We start from the raw sequence: 25,986 nt of genomic DNA on the forward strand, positions 1-25,986 counted from the left end.
ACAGTATTTTTAAATGGACAAAAACGATAATAACACCGTTTATATGTACACAACGTCCAAAATCTGATACATTATGGAGACAAATAAACAACAACAACAAATAAAATAAATAAATGTGTATGTAAAGAAAATGCACACTAATCAACGCTAAGGGGATGGGAATCTATAAGATTTTTTAACACAGCACAATATGTTAGAGCTTTAATTGCTTTTGGTTTTAGGGAGAACTGAATTAATGTATTGTTTGATCTCATTGCTAAATGCAATAAAGCAATTGAGGTACATGACACCTATTTTAAAGTGGAGGGTTCAGTTTGCAGTCTGCATTATTTAGTTTTGTTTGTGGCACTGATGGGACCATGCTTGTTACTTTTTAGCTTGTAAACCCTGGTGTAACTACATTACAGTTAAAATACCATTACTGACTAAGTTTTGGCTAAGTTATGCATGATTTCCTTCTTTTGTTCATACCTCATAGTCTTTGCCCATATCTTTACTTTCTTCCCCTTGTCTTATTTCCAGTGGGGTCCAGTGTTATTCCTTGCATCAGCTGTTTCTTCCTGTCCTTGGCAACAAGAGTCAGCCATGATAGCTCTGCTCTGCCTGTTTAGGGGACTCAGCATCACCTCCTGGAACGCCCTGGACTCTCTGACTGTCAAGGTCTACCCATCTGATAAGCGGTATAGGCAAACAGGCTATGAAATCTCCTCAACACTATGAAGGCAGGGTCAGTGGTGATAAATGAAATGACGTGTTAAATTATGTCATAACTGTTGCCCCATCATGATTGGTTGGCTTACTTGGATGGATGACATTGAAAACAATCAGTGGTAGTGCTTGTGATGTACAGCATTTAGCTGACTTAATGCCATCTAATGTCTTTAGTAGCAGTTTATGTAAATCCCACTGTGATTTATTAATCGAAATGGAGCCTAATATAAAATAAAATATAATTATTTGTGAGAAACACAATTCACAAATATCACCACAGCGACAATATGTATTGCTCATGTTGCCCTTCTGTATTCAGGTGAAATGCATTTGAGATTTTTGGTGTAAATAGGATGTAGCTCCACCTTGTGGTTGTATGGATTTCCTCCAAATTCTAACCTCTAACCTCTACCTCTCAATAACAGAGTAGACTTTTTTCACATAACACAATGCAGAAGATTCACACATATCTGCTGAGCTGTAAATATTTGGTTCTGGTCATTATTTGATCCTTCAATGATATAAAGATGAGAGGGGCTCTGATGAACCATAAATTGGGCTGATTTGGACATATAATTGATGTCTGCTCAGAATTGGTTTCAGTGACTATGTAAGGTAAATATAATGGATGAGAACTGAAGGCTAAATGCACATGCACTTTACACTTTAAGTAAATCAAGCACTAAATTATGCTGCTCTTGTGTAACCGATGCTGATTTTAGAATTTTTAAAAATGTGTTTAAATGTCTCTTTTATTTTGTTCCTTTTCTTTTTATGAGTGACTATTCACAGTGTGACTGCCTGTTGTTTGAACATCGTGAATCTGGAGAACGGTATCTCGCTTATGTACATGCACAAGGTGTGTGATGGAAGTGTCAATAAACTGAACTGAACTGAATAATGTTAACATGTTCAGTGGGATTGATATTACAGTACATTTAGATTCAGTACTCCCAATATTTGGACATCCACGCTAATGATCTGTGAGCCTGTGCCCAAAGACAGTGGTGCTTTTATGTAAGCGCTAACATATTGCACTTTTTAGCAGGTAATATGTACCCGTTTACGTAATGCAGGTCAGATTGTGATGAAAACTGCCCCCTTTTTTATTTTTTTATTTTGTTTAAAAATAAAAACTGCAACAAATTAGACAAAACATATTCAGCAACATTTATGTATTTATGTATTTAATGCAATAAATTAACTCAGTATATTTGCAGCCCTGACATGTAAAGCAATGGATGTCTGAAATCATGGGGAAAAAGTGTTAAACATGGTTAGCTAATGTAAATGACATGAATTGTACTAAATGAACAACAAAAACACTGGCACTGGGGGTTATATGGAAAACTCAGAGTAAGTTAACCCTGAGGTGAGGGAATGGATAACACAGGGTTTCCCTGAGGTTCTAGGCCTACCTGTCTCCTCCTACCTGAAGCAAGCTGCCAGACATGGGTTGTCCGTTTCTTCACAATCCGATAGATATCGAGGCAGAATTAATTTGCAATGCCTTATGTCTAGAGATGTATTCAGGGCTCAATTGGGTGTGCTTTCATTCCGAGATGAATATCTGTTAGAACGGTATCACTGTTCATTACACTCAATCAATTCTTAACATTCTCCGGCCATATCTGCCTTCTTGTTACTTATTTTTAGGAAGTATTTTATTGTACACATATTAGATGAGAGGACATTGTGTTAAACAGCTTTCTGTTGAGGGTTTAAACTACTACATATTGAAATAGCCACTGAATGAATATTTACTTTGTTTAATAGCCTACGTCAACTATGAATAAAATCAAAGCAAAGTACAATCATAGCCCAGCAAAATGTGCCTTAGGCTACTATTCTGAATTATGTTTTTTAATTTCATTTTTAGCTGCTTCCAAATACGTTACACCACTTTTTCACCTGTATGCTACAATTTTAAGTGAGATAAGTTAAGTCAGCGGAATGATGCATTAAAACTAAAACATTGACTTGGGCAGCAATTTTCTCCCATGCAGCTTCTCTCTCTAGCGTCTGCAGCAGTGTTACTTTTTGTGAAATATATGATCATATTCACCACAGGCCTGCAGGGGGAGCTCCAGTTCCAGTGAGGTGACATAAATTGAGCTTGTTTTCTCAGCTGTTGCCATGGTGAATTAAAGGTATCGGGGCTCCATTGATGATGGCTTTTTATAGAAATAGAGAGTTGATAGAAATAATTCAGATCAGCTGTTCTGGAACCGGATACTCAGAGTTTCTCATCTCAGAGTAAGTCAGAGTTCAGGGTTAGACTCAGAGTTTGTTGAACCTCCTACCTGGAATACCCCCCTGGTCATTTATTTTCCTTTATTTATTTCTTTTAAATAAAAATAGACATAAAAGAACTCTGAACCTATTGTTGAAGTAAAGCTAAATGCAGGTCCACATACACAAATCCATGCCTGGTGTCAGATGAAGACCATGCTTTGACTGACACTGTTGGATATGCAGGTAGTCACCATCATGTTTACTCCTGCTATTGTCAATTTTCCTGATGAGTTGTTCAACAACAGACAGCGGTGTAACATCAGTTGGAAATGCAGGTTATACCTGTGTGAACATCCATACTTGTTCAGGGGCTGCTGTGGTAGCTTTCCTCCTCAGCTGACACAGTTCAAGATGCATCAGAGCTCTTCCAGGGGTTGTAAACAGAACTCAAAGTGCTGAGCCATAACTCTTAGTGGCATGTGTACCCAAAATACTAAAAGCCACACAGACAAACATTGTATTATGTGTTAAGTTTAATCTCACTACCAAGCAATACTGTTCTCAACCATAAATCAAGTTGTGATTTATGGTTGTTAAAATATTACATTAATATTAATTAAATCAATCCTCTCAGCACTTTGGAAGAAAGACATTGTTTATGATAATCCCATCATCTCTGCTAAGAATGGCAAAAATATTGAAAGAGTCACAGAGTACTTATGTTGTAATATGGATTGATGGAAAGGTATCTCTCTAGTCAGAAGATATCATCTGACTAGACTGGTGAGCGAATTAAACCAAAATATTGCTTTATTGTATGGGAATAAAACATGTTTCCTCTGAATTTTAGAAGGTCATTTATTGTAGCAATTTTTTTATTAGCCCTGGATCATGGTGACATTTTATACAGCACTAAGATTTAATACTGTTGATAGTTATGATACCCATCAATGTGAGCTGTATGTTAAGGTTGGGTGGCCCTCTCTCTCTGTATGGCATAATAGACACTGGGTTTTATGTATTTATAAAGCCCCTATTGTTTTTTTTGTTAAACCTCTCTGTATCACCTTGTTGCTGTTTTTTTATCTGATTTTTCTTACTGTGCACCTACAACCTGGGACAGTATGCAAACCAATCTAAGGTTTGCCTCCTTTTTATTGTGAGGATATTTTAAATGTTCAATTTCATCCTATTTTACTTCCAGCTGTTCTTGTTTTAGTTGACTCGTTTGTTTTATGTTGTAGTGTGTTGGGGATAGGTGGGCAGAGTTACCAGCATGCCTTGAGACAATGTGTTAACAGACACAAGTTAAGATGGAATGTGTTCTAAATCACCAAGGATGTTATCTGGTACACAGTGATTAGAGCTACTTTTCTTCACTAACTCTACAGTGGTTCTAGTAATTACAGTTTGCCATTATAGAGGAAGGCATGTTGCACTGTGAGTGAAGTTATGTGCACAGTTACTCCCTCTGGTATAAGTGTATTGGAGCATTAGCAGCATTGAAAGTGTGTGCTGTTAATAATAAACAGAATTCTCTCATAGCAGAGTGGTGTAAGGGGCACAGGGGCTGCTACAAAATCTGAAAATATTCCTCTGCTTGAGTTTTGTCACTGCAAAACCTTAGCTTGCTACATTGTATTAACTGCTTTATTTGCTCCTAGGATCATTATTTTAATTATTTTAACTTTTTAATATTTTTTATTGTACATTCCTTAAAGAAAAAGAATGTTTCACTGAAGAACTCAAAAACTGTGTGCAAGTGTACAGAAGGGTACTGTACTTTTTGAAAGGCAATGCTTCAAACAATAATATTGATTTCATTTAAGTTTCTTCTGTTCACTTTGTATGAAGTTAATGAATGAATAAAAACTATTTGTGACATTATTATAAAAATATACTTTCTATTGATGTTGATGAATTAAAATAAACAATTAAGCAATTTAAAAGCAAAACATTAAATCACTTAAATTATAGAAGGATGGCAGCACAAATTAAGCATTATAAGAATAACTTTATAACAAAAACATTCATCAATAACTTAAAAATAATATATTCTATAATTGACCAGTGTTGTGTTGGTTGTATACGTATGTTATCAGCTATAATTATCCATTTTTTCACTGAGACAAAAAATATAATACATTTGTTTTTTTTGTATCAGATTACCAAGTCGCTGCCATTAAAATGGTACAATGTTGCAATAACATTGCATGATGCCTAGGTGATGCCATTGCACACCATTTCATACAATGAAGACTTCTATTGCCTCATATACTGTATGAAGTTACATATAGTAAATGTTACATTTGTAATAAAAATTTAGTTTAAGATAAGGATTCAACATGAGTGTCTTTTTATTCAGATTATGTCCAGAGAGGAAGAGACAGAGAGAAGAGAAAGGGAGGCCTATCAATAGGCTACCATTTATTGATAAACCTAAAATAGAGGTGTAATTTTTCCTTTGTTGACCCAGTTATCATCCATTCAGTTCTACTGGTAACATGACATGACAAGAGAGGCCAGACTAAATAATTTGTGTCAAATCTATACATGAAAGAGAGAAAGAAACATTCCTTTCCCAATGAAAACTGTGTGAGTGTTAGCAAGGGACAAGGGGGCATAGAAGGGCATCCAGGATGATCAATAGAGTGTCACTGTTGGGCACTTTGGCCTTTAAATGTCCAAATTGGCATTATTTGAATAAACTGACAACATAATTGGGATCTACATGGTTACTTTCTTGCATGAAAAAATATTAAAACTTAATAAAGTGACATATTAACATATTTTATCCTGGCCTGTGGCAGGGATTTGTATTTGGTCGGTCATGATAATCCCACCCCTAGCCACTTAAGTGGAACCAGCTTTCCTGGCCGAGAAGCAGTTCTTTGGCTGTTGAAACGTGAAGAACTGGTTAGAAAATTAGGCTCCAAACTGGCCCCCATCCACCTTGGTTGAAAAGAGGTAAACTACCTCTTTGATGTGCTAGGTTTGGCTAAACTCTGAAAATTATATGCTGAGCAACATTTACATTAACGTCAAGACTTCAGTGTTAATTAATGTGCACTGCCTCCTATAAATAAAATAACAACCAAATAGGAAGTGGATCCTGGATCCTTCATAAAGAGATACAAGTTTCCAAAAACTCAACAGGACTCAACTGCAACAGGTTTCAGTTTTCATTTATTCCATGTCCAATACATTATAAATGGCCTCTTCATTCCTCACATAGCATAGCACTTCACTTTTAGTTGGCCTAATCCTGTTTATTGATCTAAAATAAAAGCCATAATAACAAGAGCATTCATTCTTTTTGCTGCTGAAAGCTAAGGCTTCTGTCTTTCACGTCATTATGTTATAAACTTGTGTGACATGTTGATGTAATGACATGATAGATATACAGAAACTATCAAAATAAATAAATGTTTATTTAGTAAAATGCAATGAAAAAGCATGTCTGATTTTAATTATTTTTTTTAACTTACTCTTATCAATTACTATGGTTTCTTGAGTATTAACCTTTTAGTTTAGGTTGTCCATATTTTAGGGATATTGGCATTGGCGGATAATTTCGGAGTTTAAAGGGATAACATGCATCCATATTGTGTGAATTGTGTGTATGGCACTCAGAATGTCTTTTATTGCTTTGCTCTGTTTTTAATGTGTTATACTTTCATGGTTTTGTGTTTTTATGCTTCCAAAAAGAATTTGGTCTTGTGGGACAATAAAGATCTGAACAGAGCTGAACTGAAATGAGGGCACTTCAGAGAGTAAACAGAGAAAGATAGACGCCATCAAAAAGGATGATGGTTCTCTTGTCCTCACTTAACACTGTCAGGGCAGTCAGTACAACTTCAATGGAAATTCAATGCATCAGTGCGGTCCAGGCTGACTTGTCTCCTCTGAGTTCTCTCTTAGTTATAGTTTTACAGGCCTAAACTTGGGTCATTGGTATTTTGAAGTATTGACCAATGGGTAGCTGTATTAAGAAAATCAATAGATTGCTGCAGAAGATCTCTATATGCCAAAAATAGAACATATCCCCCCACACACATGCACAAACTAAACTGTGTTACATTTCAATGTGTGCTCAGTGTGCCCTAACCACACCCGTCACATCCTTTACCCCTGATACCCCCCTTACTCTCCCTCCCATACTCCCACGTGGCCTATCTGATAGTGAGATAAATCTTTGCCAGCTGCAGCTATCATCACTCTGAGGACTGTAACAGTTGCAGTTTTTGCTATAAGTATGGGCAGTAAAGGCATTTCTCTTTTTTACATGAATGGACACTTTGGCAGATCCGGTCGGAAATCAAACTAACAATTTTATCTCATGAATATGAGATGCAGAACCAGTAAGGTATAGTGGTAGGTGGATAGACTGATAACTTATCAGCTAAAATGTGGATTGCAACACAACTTTCAAAGTGTTTACAACAGGTAAGAGAAATCAAGGTTTGAAAGGTGTGTTCCTCTTATCTATGAGGTAGAAAAGTTCTCAGTGATGTAAAGACTGCACATCATTACTTCCGCTGCCCTCCACGGATCATCCACTCTACCTGCACAGAGGCAGCATTTTTAAACCTAAGGGCCCAGGTGAGGTCAGCACACATGAAGCATGGACTCACTACGCCTGCCACAGGTAAGGACAAGCATGGCTTCTATTAATCTGTATGCTCACCTGAAAACTTTGCAATACCAGTATATTAATTGAACTAAAAGGGAAAGATGGTTCAAGCTTACGTAAAACTAAAAACAAAAAACATTCATTTGTGAATGCATTCAAATAGCGCAGTTGTAACACTTTTAAAATATTGATGTAGCTGGTCACTTTCCTTCTGTGTCATACTGTTGAATGGAATTTTACTGCAGCTTGCCCATGTGACTGTGATCAATACCTTTGCATGTGGAGGAAAGTGTGTGTGGGCATGTGCAATAATTCTGAACCTAATGCCCTGATAGTGATGCCCTGATAGTGATGCTTTCAAGGAACTGGATTGCTGTAAAATTTAATGACATTATATGGCACAAGCCACCATTATGATGTGAAGTCAGCTTTTTAGGCTGGCATTTTGACTTTATTTTTTAGTAAACGCTTCATTTCAGAATGGGAAAACTACACTGAGACATCATAACCTTTACTAGCAAAACAGTAATTAGATAAAATCCTCTATAACCTTTGAATGTCTACTCTTGAAATTAAGAAAATACATATTTTCTAAAATAAATATATATTCATATTTTGGATTATTATCCTTCATATCAAGTACTTCCTTTTTTCAGCCAGCGCCTCCCCAAAACAAATCCAAAGAAGATGAGAGTCATGGAAATGACAGCAAAGGTACTCTTTATACTGTAAGAGATGCAACATAAAGCTAATGACAATAAACATAATTTACTATATTAAGTTTCTTTGTCTGAATAGACGTCAATGCAAGCCCTGCACATTCCACTGTGGGTTTGATTGAAACGGAGCAGGAGGAAACAGACCCATGGGATCTACCAGAGCTGAAGGACACAGGGGTTCCATGGTCAGGTGAAGACTTTTAATAAATCATTATAACATCAAGTTCTGCTCTATACAGTCCTGTTCAGAATTTTTCTCTTAAAATAATAGACAGGGAGCACCCTGGTAGGTGGATGTTCATTGTGCAAGTCTGATTTGTTTCCAGCCAGGGACCTCTCTGTCCCCTTGATTGCTGTCTGCCACTTTGTGCCTCAGTTTGTCTTGCCATCCTCATTTCATCCGTTCATACTGGTCATTAGAAGATCCCTTCATACTGCACTTACACTGTTAATGATGGGGGCCAAAATACACCATCCTCCTTCTGTTAATCTAAAGCCAATATGAAGCTTCAGTCATCCAAATGACTCAAATCAAGTAGATATCTTTCAATGTTACAGTCTTTTAAGTGCTAAACTTCCTCTTTTTGTTACTATATTTATTACTATACCATAGCACAGGGAATCACTGTCTGAGGAAACACAAAGAGGGACTTTGATGCTAAAAAGACGATAAATGTGGCAGGTATCCACTTGATATGAGTAACTTAGACTGCTGAATAATATAAGATATAAACTTATATCAACTTTTAAATGCATTTTTGCACAAAATGACTGGATACATTGTAGATTTTGTCCTTTATCACTTACATTGAAAATTAATTTGAAAGGGATATTTTGATAACCAGTATGAATAGGAGGAATGATTATGGTGAGGAAAACCCCTTTCAGTTTTTCTGTTTATCTGTCAATGTAGATGTATGTGTGTGTCCTGATTAGATGTACCTGGCCAGTAAATAATATACTTGTATGTCAACTGATTAATTACATAGATATGATAACGTGTCCTGCCCTAACATTGTTACATAACCACAAAGATGCTGTCAAATCACTGTTTTTGTGTAGTCAAACCAGCTGAACATCACATACATGAAACTAAATTCACAGTATGCAGTAAAGTAAATCTCTAGAAAATCATTCATACGATGGAGAAACTTCCAACAAATGATTGCCTCATTTACAGTACACGAATCAATTCTGCGATATCAATGATTGATGATGATTAAATACGACTGCAGAGGTCATAAATACTGATTAATGTGTTCCAGCCAAGCCAGATAGCTTAGCTTGTGCCAACATAGACAGTATGTCAAAGATAAAGGGGGGTGAGTCTGTCACTGTGGAGTGATCTCAACAAATATTTTCATTGCAACTGCCTGTAACAGTGTGTCCAACTCTAATATTAAATTAAATTAAACTAAATATTTATTTTTATATATGTCTTGTTCATTGTGATGTTTGAGCTTCACTATGTAGAATGATGTATGTGCTGAGATTGACTCTAGAGGACTTTCACTTTCATCTGCTTGAAGTGGAAAGTTTTCCTTTTTTTCTTGTAGTATCTTCTTATCTTATTCAAGCCAGTTCTACATAGTTTAATCAAATAACACATACAATTGGTCATTTTTTGTGTTTGTCTCAGCTCTGGACACCAGAGGGAGGGTGCTGAGAGTGTTGGTGTCTGTAGGGAAGTTTGTATTGCTGTTGGGTTTCCTCTACATATTCATCTGCTCCCTTGACATCCTCAGCTCAGCCTTCCAGCTCGTTGGAGGTATACACACCAACAATTTTATTGCATTGTAGAAACATGCAGCTGTTTTCTCCTGTGTCTTTAATTGTTCCTTTGTTCACCTTGTCCAGGTAAAACAGCCGGCGACATCTTTCAGGACAATGCAGTTCTGTCTAACCCTTTGGCTGGTCTGGTCATTGGTGTTCTGGTCACCCTGTTGGTTCAGAGCTCGTCCACTTCCTCCTCCATAGTTGTCAGCATGGTGTCCTCTGGATGTGAGTACAAAGCTGCACACACAGACACACACACATCCATGCACAGAATAAATACGTATGAATAATCATGATGATGCTGGAGGTGTTGAGGAGAGGGAGAAAGAGAACTGATGATGAAGAAGCACTGTGTGTTTTGGCAGTGCTAACGGTCCAGCTGGCTGTTCCTATCATTATGGGCACCAACATTGGTACCTCTGTCACCAACACGCTTGTTGCCATGACGCAGGCTGGTGACCGCAGCACCTTTCGCAGGTAATCATTGTGTTTGTGTTTCTCTGATGTTCAGAAAGCCCACAAAAAAGTCTAATGAACAACATGTTCTACTGTGAATTACAAGAATGTGCAGAGATAATCTGGGAAAATGTCTTCCATCACATTCTGTTGATCTTTTATTGATGTAGCAATCAAGTCAATAAATTGACCTGTTTATAAAAATGTTTAATGAAAAACATTATTTTGATTATTATTCTACTCTTTTTCTAAAAACTACAAATGATTTATGATCCTCCAGATTATCTGAAAAGTTACAAAATCACTAAATTTGGAGATAGAGTGGGTTCAATTCAATTTTACTTTGGATTTATTTATACCTTTTCACAATGCACCCAGGGCTTTTGCAGGGGCCACTGTGCACGACTTCTTCAACTGGCTCTCTGTGCTGGTGCTGCTTCCTCTAGAAGTCGCAACTGGTTATTTGTATGAGGTCACTAAGCTCATTATCGACTCCTTCCAAATCGAGAGTGGAGAAGCCCCTGACCTGTTAAATGTGATCACTGATGTCCTCACTGAGTCAATTATAGAGGTAAGATCTCATGCTTGTAACACTGTTCTCACAAACATTTTATCTGTTGGAAATCTGTCAGACTTTTGATGTCAGCTGACTGTCAGGTAGTAAGGTTGACATAATAGATAAACAAGGCATAAAACATGGTCAGTGTTGCAAAATATTAGGAGATGGCATGTAAAATGCTCCCTGTTAGTCAAAAGCCATGGCTTCAGCCTGCTCAGAAAACGTTGTTTCCAAAGTTACCTCAACATCTTCCTCCTGACAACATCAGAGGCCTGTACTACGAAGCTGGATTTTCTTTTATTGAGGTAACTTTAGGGTTAACCCTGGGTTTTCCATCCTACGAGACGCTGGTTCACTTCTTACCGGGGTAAATCACCATGGTAACTTATGCTGAATGGTTAACCTGCTCCGGAGCAGGTTATGTTCTGGATAAGAGCTCAACGAGTATAAAAGCACCACCTCCTGACCAATCAGTTCTCTTAGAAAATGGCCTGCCCATTAGAAGATGCTGGTGCGCAGATCATGAGAGGAGCTCTTAGGAGAGCAAGAGCTTTTAGGGAGATGCATTCCTTTTGATGTCCCCAATGACATCCTATACTAAAGGTACGGATTTTCAAGTGACATTAAGTTAGTTTAATATTCAACATTCATTTGACATTCAAAATACAAACCTATTATGTGCTTCAGCCATTTGAGTGAATGATGTCAAACCAACTGTGTAACATACAACAACAATTATTCTTCATATTTTTGAAGAATAATTGTCTGCTCCTCCATGGTAAAGTAGGCTGCTCTGCAGGGTTTCTCCATGTTTGTGATTGGTCAGACACTGCAAACATCTCCCCTTTATGTGAGCGTGCAGTGATCAATATTGGAAAACCCTGGGTTAAATTACCGAGTTGATAACCAGCTTCGTAGTACCGTTTATCGAATGTCTGGGTAAATCAACCCAGGCAATGGAGAGATATCCTGGGTATGTTAATCCAGCTTCGTAGTACAGGCCTCAGATCATTTGTGCATGACCACAAACAACTTGACTGTTATGTAGTCTCTGGAAACTAACCAATGAGAACAGAAAGGGCACCTTAAAGAGATAGCAGCTAAATCAGCCTGTTTCAGACAAAGGATGAACTGAAAAACTGCATAAAGGACCAGTACACAACAAATAAAGAGTTGTTGCTTTGATAGATATTTCAGTAAAGCCCAGCCCATTCCAGTAAAGAAAAAAAACAAAACAGGAAATGTGCATGTATGTGCATGTTATATCCTCTTTAACTGGTTAATGGACAACTGTTAGTGTTATCTATATGAGGCAATACTAATTATCACCATAAATACTTGAAGATAGGATATACTGTTAGAAATATGATATGTGAACCTATGAAGCAGTATTAGACATATTTTCTGGAAAATGAATGTGGATGCAACTATTAGAACTGTGTTGTGCCTTAAAGAAATCTGCAGCCTATCAGAGAGGTACTGTAAGATGTCATTATATAACATTGTTCATTACTACATATTCTGTATCTTTCTCTCCGACTTAGCTGGATCAGTCTGTTATGAATGGGATTGCCACTGGCGACCCAGAAGCGAGGGATAAGAGTCTCATCAAGAGATGGTGCAAAACCTTCACCAACACAGTAAGATCAAACATGCCTGCTATGTAACAAATAACAAATATTCAGACACATTAAGAATGATTATAATATTTATTTTTCAGACCTTAATGAATGTTACAGTTCCTGGCCCAGAGAACTGCACCTCTCCTTCTCTCTGCTGGGTCGATGGCAACTACACCTTCACACTGAAGAACATTTCTGAGACATACAACATTACGAAATGTGAGACCAGTTTTCCCAGAATTATTATTCAGACACGCAAAACCCTCATTTAAATACTCCCTGTTGCACCTGTTTCATTTACGCAGTTATTCTTAGTAGATCACCCGCAATTTAGTACCCACTATTTGGGATCTTAGTAAATCAGGCCCATAGAGAGATCTTTTCGTGCGGCTTTAAAGCAAGGAATATCCAAGTCATCACCTGCTATTATCCATAATTTTGTGCATGTTTCTGTGCGTCTTTAGGTAAGCACATCTTTGTGGATGTGAATCTGCCTGACCTGGCGGTAGGTCTGATCCTGCTGGCTCTCTCCCTACTGGTGCTCTGCTCGTGCCTGATCCTCATTGTCAAACTGCTCAACTCAATGCTGAAGGGACAGGTGGCTACAGTCATTAAAAAGATCCTAAACACCGGTGAGCAGATATATGCAAGCTGTGATTTTATATTACAATATATATAATGTGACTGCACTGAAAAGTAACATGTGAATGCATGTCCCTATGCTTGTCTATGTGTGTGTGTGCAGATTTCCCGTTCCCATTTGGTTGGGTCACAGGTTACATCGCCATTGTAGTCGGAGCGGGAATGACATTCATTGTACAGAGCAGCTCAGTTTTCACTTCCGCTATCACTCCACTTGTTGGTAAGGTTACTCATCTATCCATCTCCCATATTTTGTTTCATTTTAAATATCTACATACCATATTGTACTTCAAAGTCACAATAGTTGCTCTGATTCTGCTCTTATGTTCTTGTATTTCTTTCTCTCTGTGATAACAGATTGCATATTATCAACATCTGGCTTTTAGAATTAAATTACAATGTTAAATACAATAGTGTCATCTACGGAGCACACACATTTTATTTGCTTAGTGTACTTTTCTTCTTGTATGTTATACTTAACAAGAGTTTCAGTTATTAAATTCACCATATTTTAATTTGAAACCAAACTTAATGATAAATGAAGTGAATTAAAGACACGAAACAGGACTTATACAGGCCATGATAGCTAGAGAGCATAAGTGTGTGAAAATGTATTTTGACCAGTATCCTGTTTGTTTGAATAGGTATTGGTGTCATCAGCATAGAAAGAGCATACCCATTGTCTCTGGGTTCAAATATTGGCACAACCACCACAGCCATCCTGGCCGCCATGGCTAGTCCTGGAGACACACTAGCCAATGCTCTACAGGTCGGTAATTTCACACAAAGGTGCACACATGACAAAATTGCCTGTTATTATTGACAGGGCATAAGATTTTTGAATTACCATTTTTAAATGTTAAAGGGCTCCATTTCATATTTCATGAAGAGAAAAGAAGCAGCTGGCAAACAAAGTTTATTTTTAATTGCTCCAGATTGCCCTCGTGCACTTCCTCTTCAACATCTCTGGCATCCTTCTCTGGTATCCAATCCCCTTCACTCGGATCCCAATTCGGCTGGCTAAAGGCTTGGGCGACATCACTGCCAGCTACCGCTGGTTTGCTGCAGTCTACATCATCAGCTGCTTCTTCATTTTACCACTCTTCGTCTTTAGTTTGTCTCTGGCTGGTTGGCAGGTATTGGTGGGTGTGGGAGTACCTATAGTCACCATGTTGATCCTCATTATAGTGATCAACATTCTGCAGAAAAGGAAACCTGAGTGCTTGCCTTCAGCACTGCGGTCCTGGGACTTCCTCCCTCTCTGTGCGCATTCCCTGGAACCTTGGGACAAAGTGGTCGGTGCATGTACTACCAAATGCTGTTGCTGCTGCAAATGCTGCCAGATTGCTGCTGACAACCAAGGACACACAGAGGAAGAGTCTGTGGAAAAGAAGTTCCCACACACAGCGGTGTACGATAACCCTGCAATGAGCGCAGAGAAAGAAGTGGAAAATGAGATAAAGATCGAGCTTAAAATTTTGAAAATGACCCGGCTTTGAGATTTTATGCTCATGTTATACGCATGTGTGTGAGTATGCAGTTAGGATGCAAAGAAGTATCTTAGTAATGGCACGAGAACCAAACACATATGGACAAAAACTGTTAAATTTCCAAAGTATTTATTTATTTTAGATTTCCAAATGTCAATTTATGAAGGTTTAGACAGTGTAGGAAAGTGCTGCTCTTTCTTCTGTGTAGTGTTAACGGAGGTGGACTTTAAAGGATGAGGCTGGCAATATAAAATATTTTTGTTACTGTCAACAAATCGTCTGGAAAGACCAAAACCAATAACAAATTAGACAGTCTCTCAATACTGTCAGACTTCTATAACCTGTGTGTAGCTTTAAGCTTCAAGACCAGCCTCAACGAGCTAACGAATACTTCCATTTATTAGAACAAGATCAAAATTATCTCCTAAAACAGCTGGTCACCATAGTTTTAGTTAATGTAACTCAAACAGGAATAATACAACCATCACTTTCAATAGCAGGTTAACAAAGTTGTTGAACAACAAAGGACAACAAACAAGAGGAATAAACTATACCAGGTTTTGGTTACACAGGAAATAGCATTTAGTACAATCAGTTCTTGGTTGGTTTTGGTCTTTTAATAGGAACAATTGACACAAAGAGAAACATATAATATCACCAGACCTATCTTTAAATATTCTAGTCGCGAACTTTAGCTCTAGTATACTGAACAAATTGCCACTTAGCTAGTCTAAGAAGAAATGATACATTAAAAGACATTTTCCAAACATCATTATTAGATATTACCTAATGAGAAATTATGAAAATGAGGAAATGCAACGGTGTAAATCTAATATTGAACAGTTATTGAAAGAAAAAATATGACACATTTACAGATTTCAATGAGGTTTCATCTTTTGTATTTAGATTTTTTTAGTGTATAAAAGGCACTGTGACCTATTTAACACATCGTTTTAAGGTGTAAAAATGATTTTGTAATTAAGAAGGATAATTGTATTCAAGGAATATGTAGTTTGAAATTAGATGAATGTGCATCTAACTACATGTTTTTACTTAAATGTTTGATGTTAAGTTTGAGTTGTATATTATGTCTGTACAATACCTAGTTGAAAATGGTTGAAAAAAAAATTGAAATATATACCTAACTAAACTCAAATGCCAAAGTTTAACTTCAGTTCTTTCTACACATGCACAGAAGCTGGAGTCATTATTGTAAATGTGCCCTCATTGGCGTAAACTTTGAAACTGACCCTATATTAATTGCTTCCCTATCAGTGTTATCTGACGTATTTTCAAAGTAAAGCAGGGTGGGAGTCCACAAATATGATATATGACAGAAACAGGGCTGAGATTATAGAGTTGAATGTTCAGAAACAAGTGTGCACTCTATCTCAAAAGTATAATAAACTTTATTGATATAATCACCATTATCACCATTTTTGTAATGTCTGTCTTTCACATGGTAAGATCGTTTCCTGGTTCTAGTTTCTGTCTGAGTGTGTGGGACAATACAGCCACTATACTGTCACATGTCAGTAAGCCATGTGCAAAGAACATTAGATGGATTATCAATGCGTCAATATCAGGGACGCACAACTGTGCCACAGCGCACAACACAGCAACCACGAGACACTTTCCACATGGTCAACTGATGCTCCCTTTCTATAAAATGTTTCATATATACACAATGCATACAAATACACAGTCATGTTCAGATAACATTACAGCCTTAGCCTAACCCTATCATAAGCACTATTTGCCTATTTTGCCTAACCCTAACCTGACCTTAACTTTAAACTAAATATGCACCCTAAAATTAATGGTTTACATTATTTGGACAATGTTTTTTGTCCCCAAAAGGGAGGTGAGTCCCCACATTTGAGTGTTTAAACAGATTTAAGTCCCCACAACATGAGGAATACCTGGTACTCACAAACATCCTGTAGATAGGAAAGATCTCAGGCTCTGGATTGGGTTGCCCCAGCTATTCGTAAATCCTATCACTAAAGTTTGTGTACAACAAAATGGTGTAACAAAACCAAATTTTAGAAAATCACTACAGCATCACAAGCTGCTCAAAAATGAAGTTTTAGGTGCGTGCCACTGCTTTGCCAGCTCTTTGTAAATGTCACTTTGGTTAATTTATATATGAAAATGATTGATAAATATATATGCTTAAATAGGATGTAAACTGGTTAGATTTTAAATTATATTCTACAAAAATAACACAACATTCTGCAAAACACAAAACATCAAGCCAATAACATTTCACTAAATTAGCTTATAACATCAGCCAAGTTAGCATAATTGGACTGCATGAATACTGCAGAAACCTACAACCCAGTCTTACAGCTTGGATGTGAAAAAGTCATGAAATTTCATTCATAGATTTGAGTATAGGTGACAGGGTGACAAATTTTACATTGATTTTGTGACACTCAAACAAACAAAGTCAAACTAATGTATTTCATTTGGAAATATCTTGTGCCTGCATATCACTGTTAAAAAATAATTATGTTTTATGATGTGACAATGCTGTGATTAAGGTCTAATTAGTTTTAGGCACACAAACCACATAATTAGGGTTAGGTAAAGATCATGGTTTGGGTTAAAATGATCACTTGAATGATGAACGGTATAACTAACATTACTTCCTTTAAGTTTTAAAGTTAACCGTTGTCATCATGGCAACAGAAACACTACGACAAAAAAACGTCCCAACTTGTGGTTGGAAATAGGAGGTGAACAGTTGTCTCCTGCAGGGGAGTGTATATGTTCCCACAGCCCTATGTCTCCACATTTTAATAATAACATAAAGAATTTCACCTGTTTTTCAAGCTTTTTCATAGATGAAACAGGTTAAGGGGGGGGCAACAACACGTTATGTGCATTAGGGAATGGCCATACCCGTGCTGTGGGTATGCAGGTCTGAGGAAACATAAGGCCTAACTAGGTGGAAAATCCTTGAGGGGACATAAGGCTGGGGGAAGATAGAGCTGATCCTTCCTGGGGAAAAGTCCACCTTTTGCCATCAATCGTTTTAGCCATCCACCCAACCCGCCCTACCCAACCCTACAAACATGGAAATTTGTACCTCATATAGACACTCAGACATGATGTAGGCATGACATATACTTCCAACTGAAATACATTAGTTTGAAAGTTGTGCTGAATGTCACAAAAAATTGGAAAATTCATGTCTATACACAAAAATGTGTAAATTTCACAAACTGCAGTAAGACTAGGTTGTTAGTTTCCGAAGATTTATGCAGTCCAATTATGTTAACCTGCTTAATGTTTTTAGCTAATTTAGCAAAAAGTTATTGGCATGATGTGTTGTATTTTGTTGTGTTTTTGTTTTTTTTGTCCAGTGTTAGGTTGCATATATGGACTATAGTCCACATTGCCTGTTTTATTATTCACTCCAAATCGGTCATATATTAGCAAGTACATTAGTCAGCATTAGCTCTGATGTAACAATAACATCAGGCATGTGCTGGGTGCAAATAATTAAGTAGCAAACTAAATTTCCACTAACACTTATCTCATAACAAGGCTGAACTTTCTGAACTCTCTCAGTGTCTATGGAGAATATTGGCAAGGTATAGTTAGTCTTTTCTATAAGTGATAAAGCAGCTGTAGAGTACACACATCCACAGGTTACATGTGACAGGGTGTGGTGCGTCCGGTACATCACCAGTGACACAGGGGTGCAGAGGGCACTTAGAGTGTGGCTGTCTAAAGAACATGTTAATCTTATCAATTCTCATACTGCAGCAAAAATAATTTATAGCCTTGTTATTTAATTAGTCTTAAGAGAACTATACTGTAATATTACGACATGTGTGCCTATCCACCCAGATCAAAACTAAACTACTGCTCCATCACAGCAGCAGACATCCACCAACATGAATAAAAACATGAATCAAAGAAGTATACCAATGCAAACCCGGATGCTAGGTTTGAATCTATTTTATTAATGGATTACATTAAAAAACAAACCAAAAGGACCAAAATATGCGTTTCACAAATTCATCAAGTTCGCTCTGTGCTTTTAAATATTTAGGTGCTTATCAACATAAATAAAGATATACATTTACATAAGATTCATTTACACAAAACAATGAGATACAATTAATGTCAGAGAACACTTTCTTGTGGAAATGAGTCTTATGTATATTTATATCAAATTTTGTAGGGTCATAGTCATTGTTGCCTGTTTTCTGTTTTTTTTTAAAGTGTATATGTATTTAAAATTAGATGCTGAATGTGAACTTGTCAGATTCCCTTATATGTGTTCTAACTTATAGCCTTTCTTTTCCCCTTAAGTAGCTATAAAGTTAAAATCATCCTACAATATCTGACAAAATCTTATACTCTGTATCAGCTTCCAGTGCTTGATGAGAACAGTTAACACTGTGTGAAATATTCAACCCCAATACTCCTTGCTCACTATACCCGCACTATTTTATCAAAAGAAAATATTCTAGATATCTTGTGCATCATTATATACACATCTCCCTAAATGCAGCCTCTTCTATTAAGTATATATAAATAAATTTGGAATCCACAGTAGAATATTAAATACAGTTTCGTTGGTTTGAACAGAGTGACCAACACTGACATCTAGTGGCAACAGCATGACAAAACAAAACATGACAACAGCACAGGATCAGAGCCGTGTGAGGACAAGTTGTGAGGGTCGGAGCTTCTGAAGACAATGTTTAGGAATATTTAAAATGCTGGTTGAGAGAGGAAGAGATCGATGTGAGATGATGATGATGGTGATGATGCAATTTGTATGTTGCCAAGTCATGTATGAAAGATAATCTAATACATGATCCCAAAATGTATTTAGTCATTAAGGACAATACAACAATTCAACAAACAAAATAATTTATTAGTTTCAAACCCAGAGGAAATATGTGGTTACAGACATTGCAGATAATTGAAGTGCATTTTACACACACTGTACACTATCACTACCACTATCAATACACTGCCACTAAATCTACAGTACCTTTAAGAGCACATTATTATATCCAATACTTACTAAAGCCACTTCTTCTTGTTAAAGTAAGACTAAAGCATTGTATAAAAACATCAATACATTAACATACAACACATATGTACTTGTAGCACCATTCATTGCATTGTACTAAGACTTGAAGAATAATTTAAATGTGTGTGGGCTACTACAAACTTCACAGGCTTGTGTTTCCATGTGCCTCTCTCTGAAAGCCTGGAAGAGGCCTTTTCATATACATATATATTTATATAAGACCACTATAGCTGGTCACTTGTGCAAGGATTTGTGCCTAAAATCTCCATCTACCATCACCATGGGCTGAACCCAATTTTAACCGTCTGCTCCTTATCAGGATTCAGGGGAGCTGGTGCACTGTTCAATGACAAAATTACATAGAAAACAGTTCACGTTTGGATAACGTAAGAGTCTTGTGCTTAGAAGGGGACAGGTCCATAGTAGGCGTTGTATGCTGCAACGATACCAGCGGTGTCAGCCATCTCGTCACAGGCAACGTTCAGCTCACATACCTCTCTAAGGCTGGATGTAAAAGGAGAGAAAAATTGTTATTCACATGGATGTAGAAAAGTGTCACTGCCCTGCTATTGTGAGTCAGCATTTACTATTAAGTTGGGTTTTATGCACCAGAATAAAACATAAAATGATTATGACCTTCAAAATGAGTATGACTTTCATCTTCCATATTTCAAATTTCAAACTTTGCTTGTGACTTTAGCTATAAATTTAAATAAATGAATTGCAGCAAAAACAAAGTACAAGCAAAACATGAAGTACTTGTATGTAACATATTGGTGCTGAAACAGTCAGGTTTATAACTTTACCTTTCTAACTGAAGAGGGGAGAGGTCTCCTGCTGGGGCAGCTCGTCTTCTCCTCAGGAGAACAGCAGCCAGGTCTCTCTTCACAATCACCTCAGGAGCTGCATCCACAGGAGCTGTGGAAAAACATCACATATTGAGACCACACATTTCATTCAGCTTTCTTCTTTTATAGATTTTGTAAAACTCTACATTTCCTAAAATCATGAAGATATTCCTTCTGGAAGCAAAAAGACAAAATGACATACCTTCAGTACTGGTTGACTCTGATGAAGATGAGGAGGATGAGGAGGATGAAGAGGAAGAGGAAGAATCAGAGGAGTCAGTTGCTGCCGAGTCAGACTCTGAAGAGGAGGACTCAGAGGAAGAGGATTCAGAGGAAGAGGATTCAGAGGAAGAGGATTCTGAGGAAGAGGAGGAGGACTCAGAGGAGGAGGATGAATTGGAGGCTGATGAGTCGGAGCTCGAGTTTGAGTCGGATGCTGACGAGTCTGAGGAGGAGTTTGAGTCAGATTCAGAGGATGAGGCTGAATCGGACTCAGAGGAGGAAGAAGAGTCAGAGGAGTCAGAGGAGTCAGAGGATGAGGAGGATGAATCAGGGGCAGCAGCGGGGTCAGCAGCAGGGTCAGCAGCAGGGTCAGCAGCAGGGTCAGCAACAGGTGCAACATCAGCAGATGTGTCAGCAGCAGGGTCCACGACAACCTCAGGATCAATGGCTGATGGTCACAGAAAATAACACTTTATAAAAATATGTGCTTAGACTTTTTCAAATGACCTAGATTTTGAGAGCACAGTTTCTTCATGTACAACAATGATGAGACGAGCTTGTCCTTACCTCCCATGGACCAGCACACCGACAGAAGAGCGCAGATGGAGAGGAGAGTCAGAGTCTTCATGATGCCTTGGAGGTTGTGTCTCACTGTAGACAAGTTGTTGGTTTCTTGACTGTTTGCTTTCTTTCGAAGGCTTGTTCTGTTTCTTTGCCCCAGTCTGAGGTCAATATATACTGTAGTCCACCTCCTAAGTCAGACCAGACCCACACATTGACATAATCCTATGATTGGCTGGGGAATCAAATGACAAATGTTTCCGCTTCCACTTGTCATGAAAGCTCCCATAAACACCCACGCAGGCCTGGAAATGAGTCCAAAAACTCATTCACCCGGACACAGACTTACATGGCTATAAACATTCCTGTCATTCAATTCTATGAGAGCTTGTACTGTGTGTAAACCTGTACAGGACCTTAATGCCAGTCCTAAATAAACAATTAATATGAGGAAAGTAAGATAAATTACTCTGCTCCAAAATGCACATGTAGACAGTAATGATGTTGAAATATTTTTTATTTTCAATAAATCATCAGATGACCCGTGGATATATGTCACTGAATTGACATCTTAAAATAGTTTGTCTCTTTGGCTTCTGGGTAAACGCTTCTGGATCCAACAAAAATTGAAGCATTTTTAAAAAAAATGTATTTATTTTTTTTACCATGCCTGTACATCCCCTTCAAATTCCATTCAATCCTCACCTCTCATCACTGGGGTACTAATAGGACAAAACACCCCTAAAATTCCATATTAGTAGTGTATAAACTACCCTTCAAATGTGATTGGATTTTAATCAGGGCTATCAGAGGATGTGTTGCCTTTTAAAAATCAAGGTTGCCAAATCTGCTGTTGTGCTACTATACTCCTTGACCCAGATGTGTTTTCCCACCCCCACAAACCCCAAACTATAGCCTGAGTCGAGTACAAGCTACTAATCGAGTGACACGGAACAGCAGTGAGCCTCATTATGCGACAGAGCTTAATTAGAGTGTTGCAGTGTCCCACCAGAACCACAGTCAGTCACTATTTCGAGATCCATCTCAGTCCAGGTCTTGGCCAGTTTCAGGCACGGCCATGGCTTACCAACTCCAACCAGTGGCCCGATACACAGCCTCGCTTGATGTATTTCAGCATACATTCAGCTAAATATAGGCAACCCTGATGTGTTGGATGCACAGTGATATGCATGTGGCTTTCTGTTTGCGCGATACAGTTCAAGTGTGGATCCAGCTGTGGTTCACGATAAAAAAAGGTATTTGGAGGTTATAACCTGAACCTCAAGCATATTGCCACTTAAATACTATCTAGATAGCCAAACATTTATGTATGCATATCACATGCATAAATATATATATATACACACACATATATATATGTATACATATATATATATATATCTCAAAGGCCCCAAACAGCATCATCCATCTAACATGCAGTGCTGCTGAAGGGTGACCTTAGTGTCCTTCGTGTTTCACAGTCTAGCGTTATTCCTGGTGTCAGGGATTTGTCTTGGAACGCGTGCCATGTAATTTCAATGTCTGGTCCATTTTTGCGGATACACTTCAGTGCACGAGGGAGGGGTGTGGGGGTGTCGAGGGGGTTAGTTCGTAGAAAACAATTGCCACAACTTCCCTGAATAGGCAGGAAATACAGTGTCTAAGGCATTTCTGCTTTTGGATCAGTTCCTTTTTTGTTGGTGGACCTTGGCTCTGAATATAGACAATGAGGAATGATACTGCTCCAGATTTACACTTTCTCTGTCCAAGAGATGCTGGAAAACATACACACAGGTGCAAATACTGATAAACCGTGGCCATTGTGTTCTGACCATAGAGGTCAGATCATATCAGTGAAATATGTCCATCACCTCTGCTGCTACGGTTTTATTTTATTCTACTCATATTGTATTTTGGTGAAGTTGGAGGGTTCTGTTTTTTCTTGTTTTTTGAAGACTGCCTATGGAGATCACTTTACAAATGCCAGGACTGCTTTCTTTTCTTTTTTTAATTACATATTTTTTCTTGCACTCACATAATTTTGGGACCATTAACAGGGATTATAAACACAGTGCAGCTATAGAAAATTCATTAAAACCCTCGTAGAGACTGTGTGCAAAAGTGAACTGAAACTCAGAGCAACTTATTGTTTCATGTTTCATGTTAATAGCAGTCTGAGTTTGAGTTTTTTAAAGGTTCCTAGGTTGGTATGCAATGCTGAAGTTTATTTTCTGTTTACTAAGTGTGACTTGTGTTAAGTTATATTCATGTGAACGTTGGGTTTTTTGTTATCAGTTTGCACCATTTTTTCTCCAGTGTTCCCATCCTGATTCCCCTCCACACCTGCCCTGCACCAGTCTCGTTGGCTATGCCGAGCTGCATGTGTCTTCCCTTCAGCCAATCAGCTCCCAGTCTGCCCTTTTATCTTGCTGCCTGTTCCTTGTTGTTTCATTAGTTCAGTTTTTATTTAAGTTCTGGTTCCTTTGTTTTGATTTGTCCTGTTTTGCCTGCATTATTGCAAATAAAGAGTTATACTTCAGCGACTACTGCTTCTGCGTCCTACATTCAGACACAGGACAACTCGTTACAATGACATGCTTATTCATAATAAACTATTTCAAGTCTGTCTTTTTAGGCTTTTATACATTTTCAGCATGTGGACACTGATGGATATTGTTCACTCTGCATCTCATAATAGAGAAAGAAACAAAGTGACTCTCTAGATGGGTTTCTGAAAGCCTGTGGGATGTGTTTGTCACAACACAAGCACCTACTATAATAAGAAAACTTCATCATTATAATGGGATAAGTATACTTGTTATAATGAGAAAAATGTATGGTATATTTGTATCAAGTGGCAGTTCTGCACTGCTGTAGGAGACTCCAGGCCTTAAAATAACTATTACAACAAGGCACACGTGGTCTCAAACTAACAAACTAAACCCACTGTCAAGCACCAAAGCCCCGTATTACAAATTTGATATGTGTTAATACAGTGCCAGTTTCAAGTGAGCATTCAGATTTTTTATTTTAAACTCCTTAGCTCACAATAGAAAGGACATTTCTTTTTCTTAGCATACTGACCTTGCAGTGCTGACCCAACAATACTAGTAATGCATATCTAACATATAAAGTGGTCCGATACAAAGTCTCTAATATTTTCATTTAAACATGGAAACAGTCAGAAATGTTGAGGATTCAGAAACATTTAAACAAGTTGACATGTAAAATGAAGAAGAAATATTTCACATACTGCACTACTTTCCATAACAAGGAAAAGAAAACAACCTAAATATTTTGCTTCCTACCATATAAATTAAAGACAAAGTTAAGCTCAAACAACCACTTTATCCATGTCTCAATCTTAGACTTAGTCTTATTAGAGACTATTCTTACTTAGAAACCAGTGTTGGATGTTGATTTATGAGTGGCAACAGAAAAGAGCCTACTGCTCAATTTAGCCCAACAGGACCATGAGCTCCAGCGGATTGACTGTTTTGAAAAATAAGCAGGAGGTGAAGGACAGAGTTGCTTCAGATGTGACATGTCATGAGAGAAAGCACCAAGAATGATTTTCTTACATTTATCTAACTGGCCAGCACTGATAGCCACATACCACACATGCAGACACAAGTAGCTGAGCTTGTGACCTACAGCCTCATTGGGGTTTGCACTGTAACCAGTATTAACTGTTGATGATAGCCAAGATTTGAGCCACTATAGCTACAGAGCCTGCCAGAGGACTATACGCTCAAATAAGTGAGGGGTGTTTTGCAGAAATAAATACAAACCTATAAACTGGTCCATTGAGCAAGTGTGGTCATATTATCTGTGAAAAAGGCAAAATATGCCAGTTTGCCACACAACTCATCTGTTTAAAAGTGTAACAAATAAATACTAAATACTGGTAAACATAAAAGAACTCCTCCTCATTTAAAGAAAATAGAGTATTTGTCAACTTGAGAAATATTTGTGCATGCCTGAAAAAATAAGGATAATGTTGATCCACATATAATACAAGCAGCAGATGAAAAGAATAATCCTTTGAAATTTCTTTACTCTATGTCCCGTAATTCCACTGTATACTTTCAATATTTTACATACTGTCTATTTGTTACAAATGTCTTAAATTAAAATTACATATTGAATTTAACATTATAATTTTTTATCTTTGTTAAATGTCTTCAGTTCACAATTTTTTTTAAGTCTGTCTTAAAACAACAAATGAACATGTACATTTAAAAAAGCTTCATATTAGCTTCAAATACATTTTAATTCATTATTGTATTGAGGGAGGGCTGTGAATTTTGTACCCTATCATTTACATTATAAGTACATTATAAAAGGGCCATTATGAATAGGAGGAATGATTACAGCAAGAAAAATTTGTCAATGTTCATTTGGGAACTTCACTATTGTTTTAGGACAGACCTGCAACATTGTAAACCTG

The 25,986-nt window shown here is 37.5% G+C and overlaps 2 protein-coding genes across 2 annotated transcripts; one reads left to right on the plus strand and one right to left on the minus strand.

Annotated features, from left to right (window-relative positions):
* The first annotated feature begins 7,570 nt into the window (after positions 1 to 7,570).
* Positions 7,571 to 14,852, plus strand: slc34a2a (solute carrier family 34 member 2a). Its single transcript, XM_053326610.1, has 13 exons — positions 7,571 to 7,594; positions 8,236 to 8,293; positions 8,378 to 8,488; positions 9,938 to 10,066; positions 10,156 to 10,299; positions 10,440 to 10,551; positions 10,909 to 11,101; positions 12,634 to 12,729; positions 12,810 to 12,930; positions 13,176 to 13,343; positions 13,457 to 13,573; positions 13,998 to 14,122; positions 14,289 to 14,852. Exons 1-13 carry the CDS (start codon positions 7,571 to 7,573, stop codon positions 14,850 to 14,852), a joined length of 1,962 nt encoding a protein of 653 aa, XP_053182585.1.
* A 5,454-nt stretch (positions 14,853 to 20,306) lies between these two features.
* Positions 20,307 to 21,603, minus strand: bglapl (bone gamma-carboxyglutamate (gla) protein, like). Its single transcript, XM_053330007.1, has 5 exons — positions 21,545 to 21,603; positions 21,191 to 21,374; positions 20,956 to 21,049; positions 20,712 to 20,808; positions 20,307 to 20,409 (listed from the first exon to the last, which is right to left on the minus strand). Exons 1-5 carry the CDS (start codon positions 21,601 to 21,603, stop codon positions 20,307 to 20,309), a joined length of 537 nt encoding a protein of 178 aa, XP_053185982.1.
* Positions 21,604 to 25,986: the final 4,383 nt, after the last annotated feature.

Source organism: Scomber japonicus, chromosome 2 (genome assembly GCF_027409825.1).
Source record: "Scomber japonicus isolate fScoJap1 chromosome 2, fScoJap1.pri, whole genome shotgun sequence".
NCBI classification, from domain to species: Eukaryota; Metazoa; Chordata; class Actinopteri; order Scombriformes; family Scombridae; genus Scomber; species Scomber japonicus.

What these genes read in the sequence shown, in the direction of transcription:
- slc34a2a (XM_053326610.1), top strand. Translation starts at nt 7,571, where the DNA reads ATGGACTCACTACGCCTGCCACAG. An exon ending in ACTCACTACGCCTGCCACAG is followed by an intron (nt 7,595 to 8,235) that starts GTAAGGACAAGC and finishes TCCTTTTTTCAG; the next exon opens with CCAGCGCCTCCCCAAAACAA. An exon ending in GACATACAACATTACGAAAT is followed by an intron (nt 12,931 to 13,175) that starts GTGAGACCAGTT and finishes GTGCGTCTTTAG; the next exon opens with GTAAGCACATCTTTGTGGAT.
- bglapl (XM_053330007.1), bottom strand. Translation starts at nt 21,603, where the DNA reads ATGAAGACTCTGACTCTCCTCTCCATCTGCGCTCTTCTGTCGGTGTGC. An exon ending in AGAGTCAACCAGTACTGAAG is followed by an intron (nt 20,809 to 20,955) that starts GTATGTCATTTT and finishes CTGTGGATGCAG; the next exon opens with CTCCTGAGGTGATTGTGAAG. An exon ending in TCCCCTCTTCAGTTAGAAAG is followed by an intron (nt 20,410 to 20,711) that starts GTAAAGTTATAA and finishes TTTTACATCCAG; the next exon opens with CCTTAGAGAGGTATGTGAGC.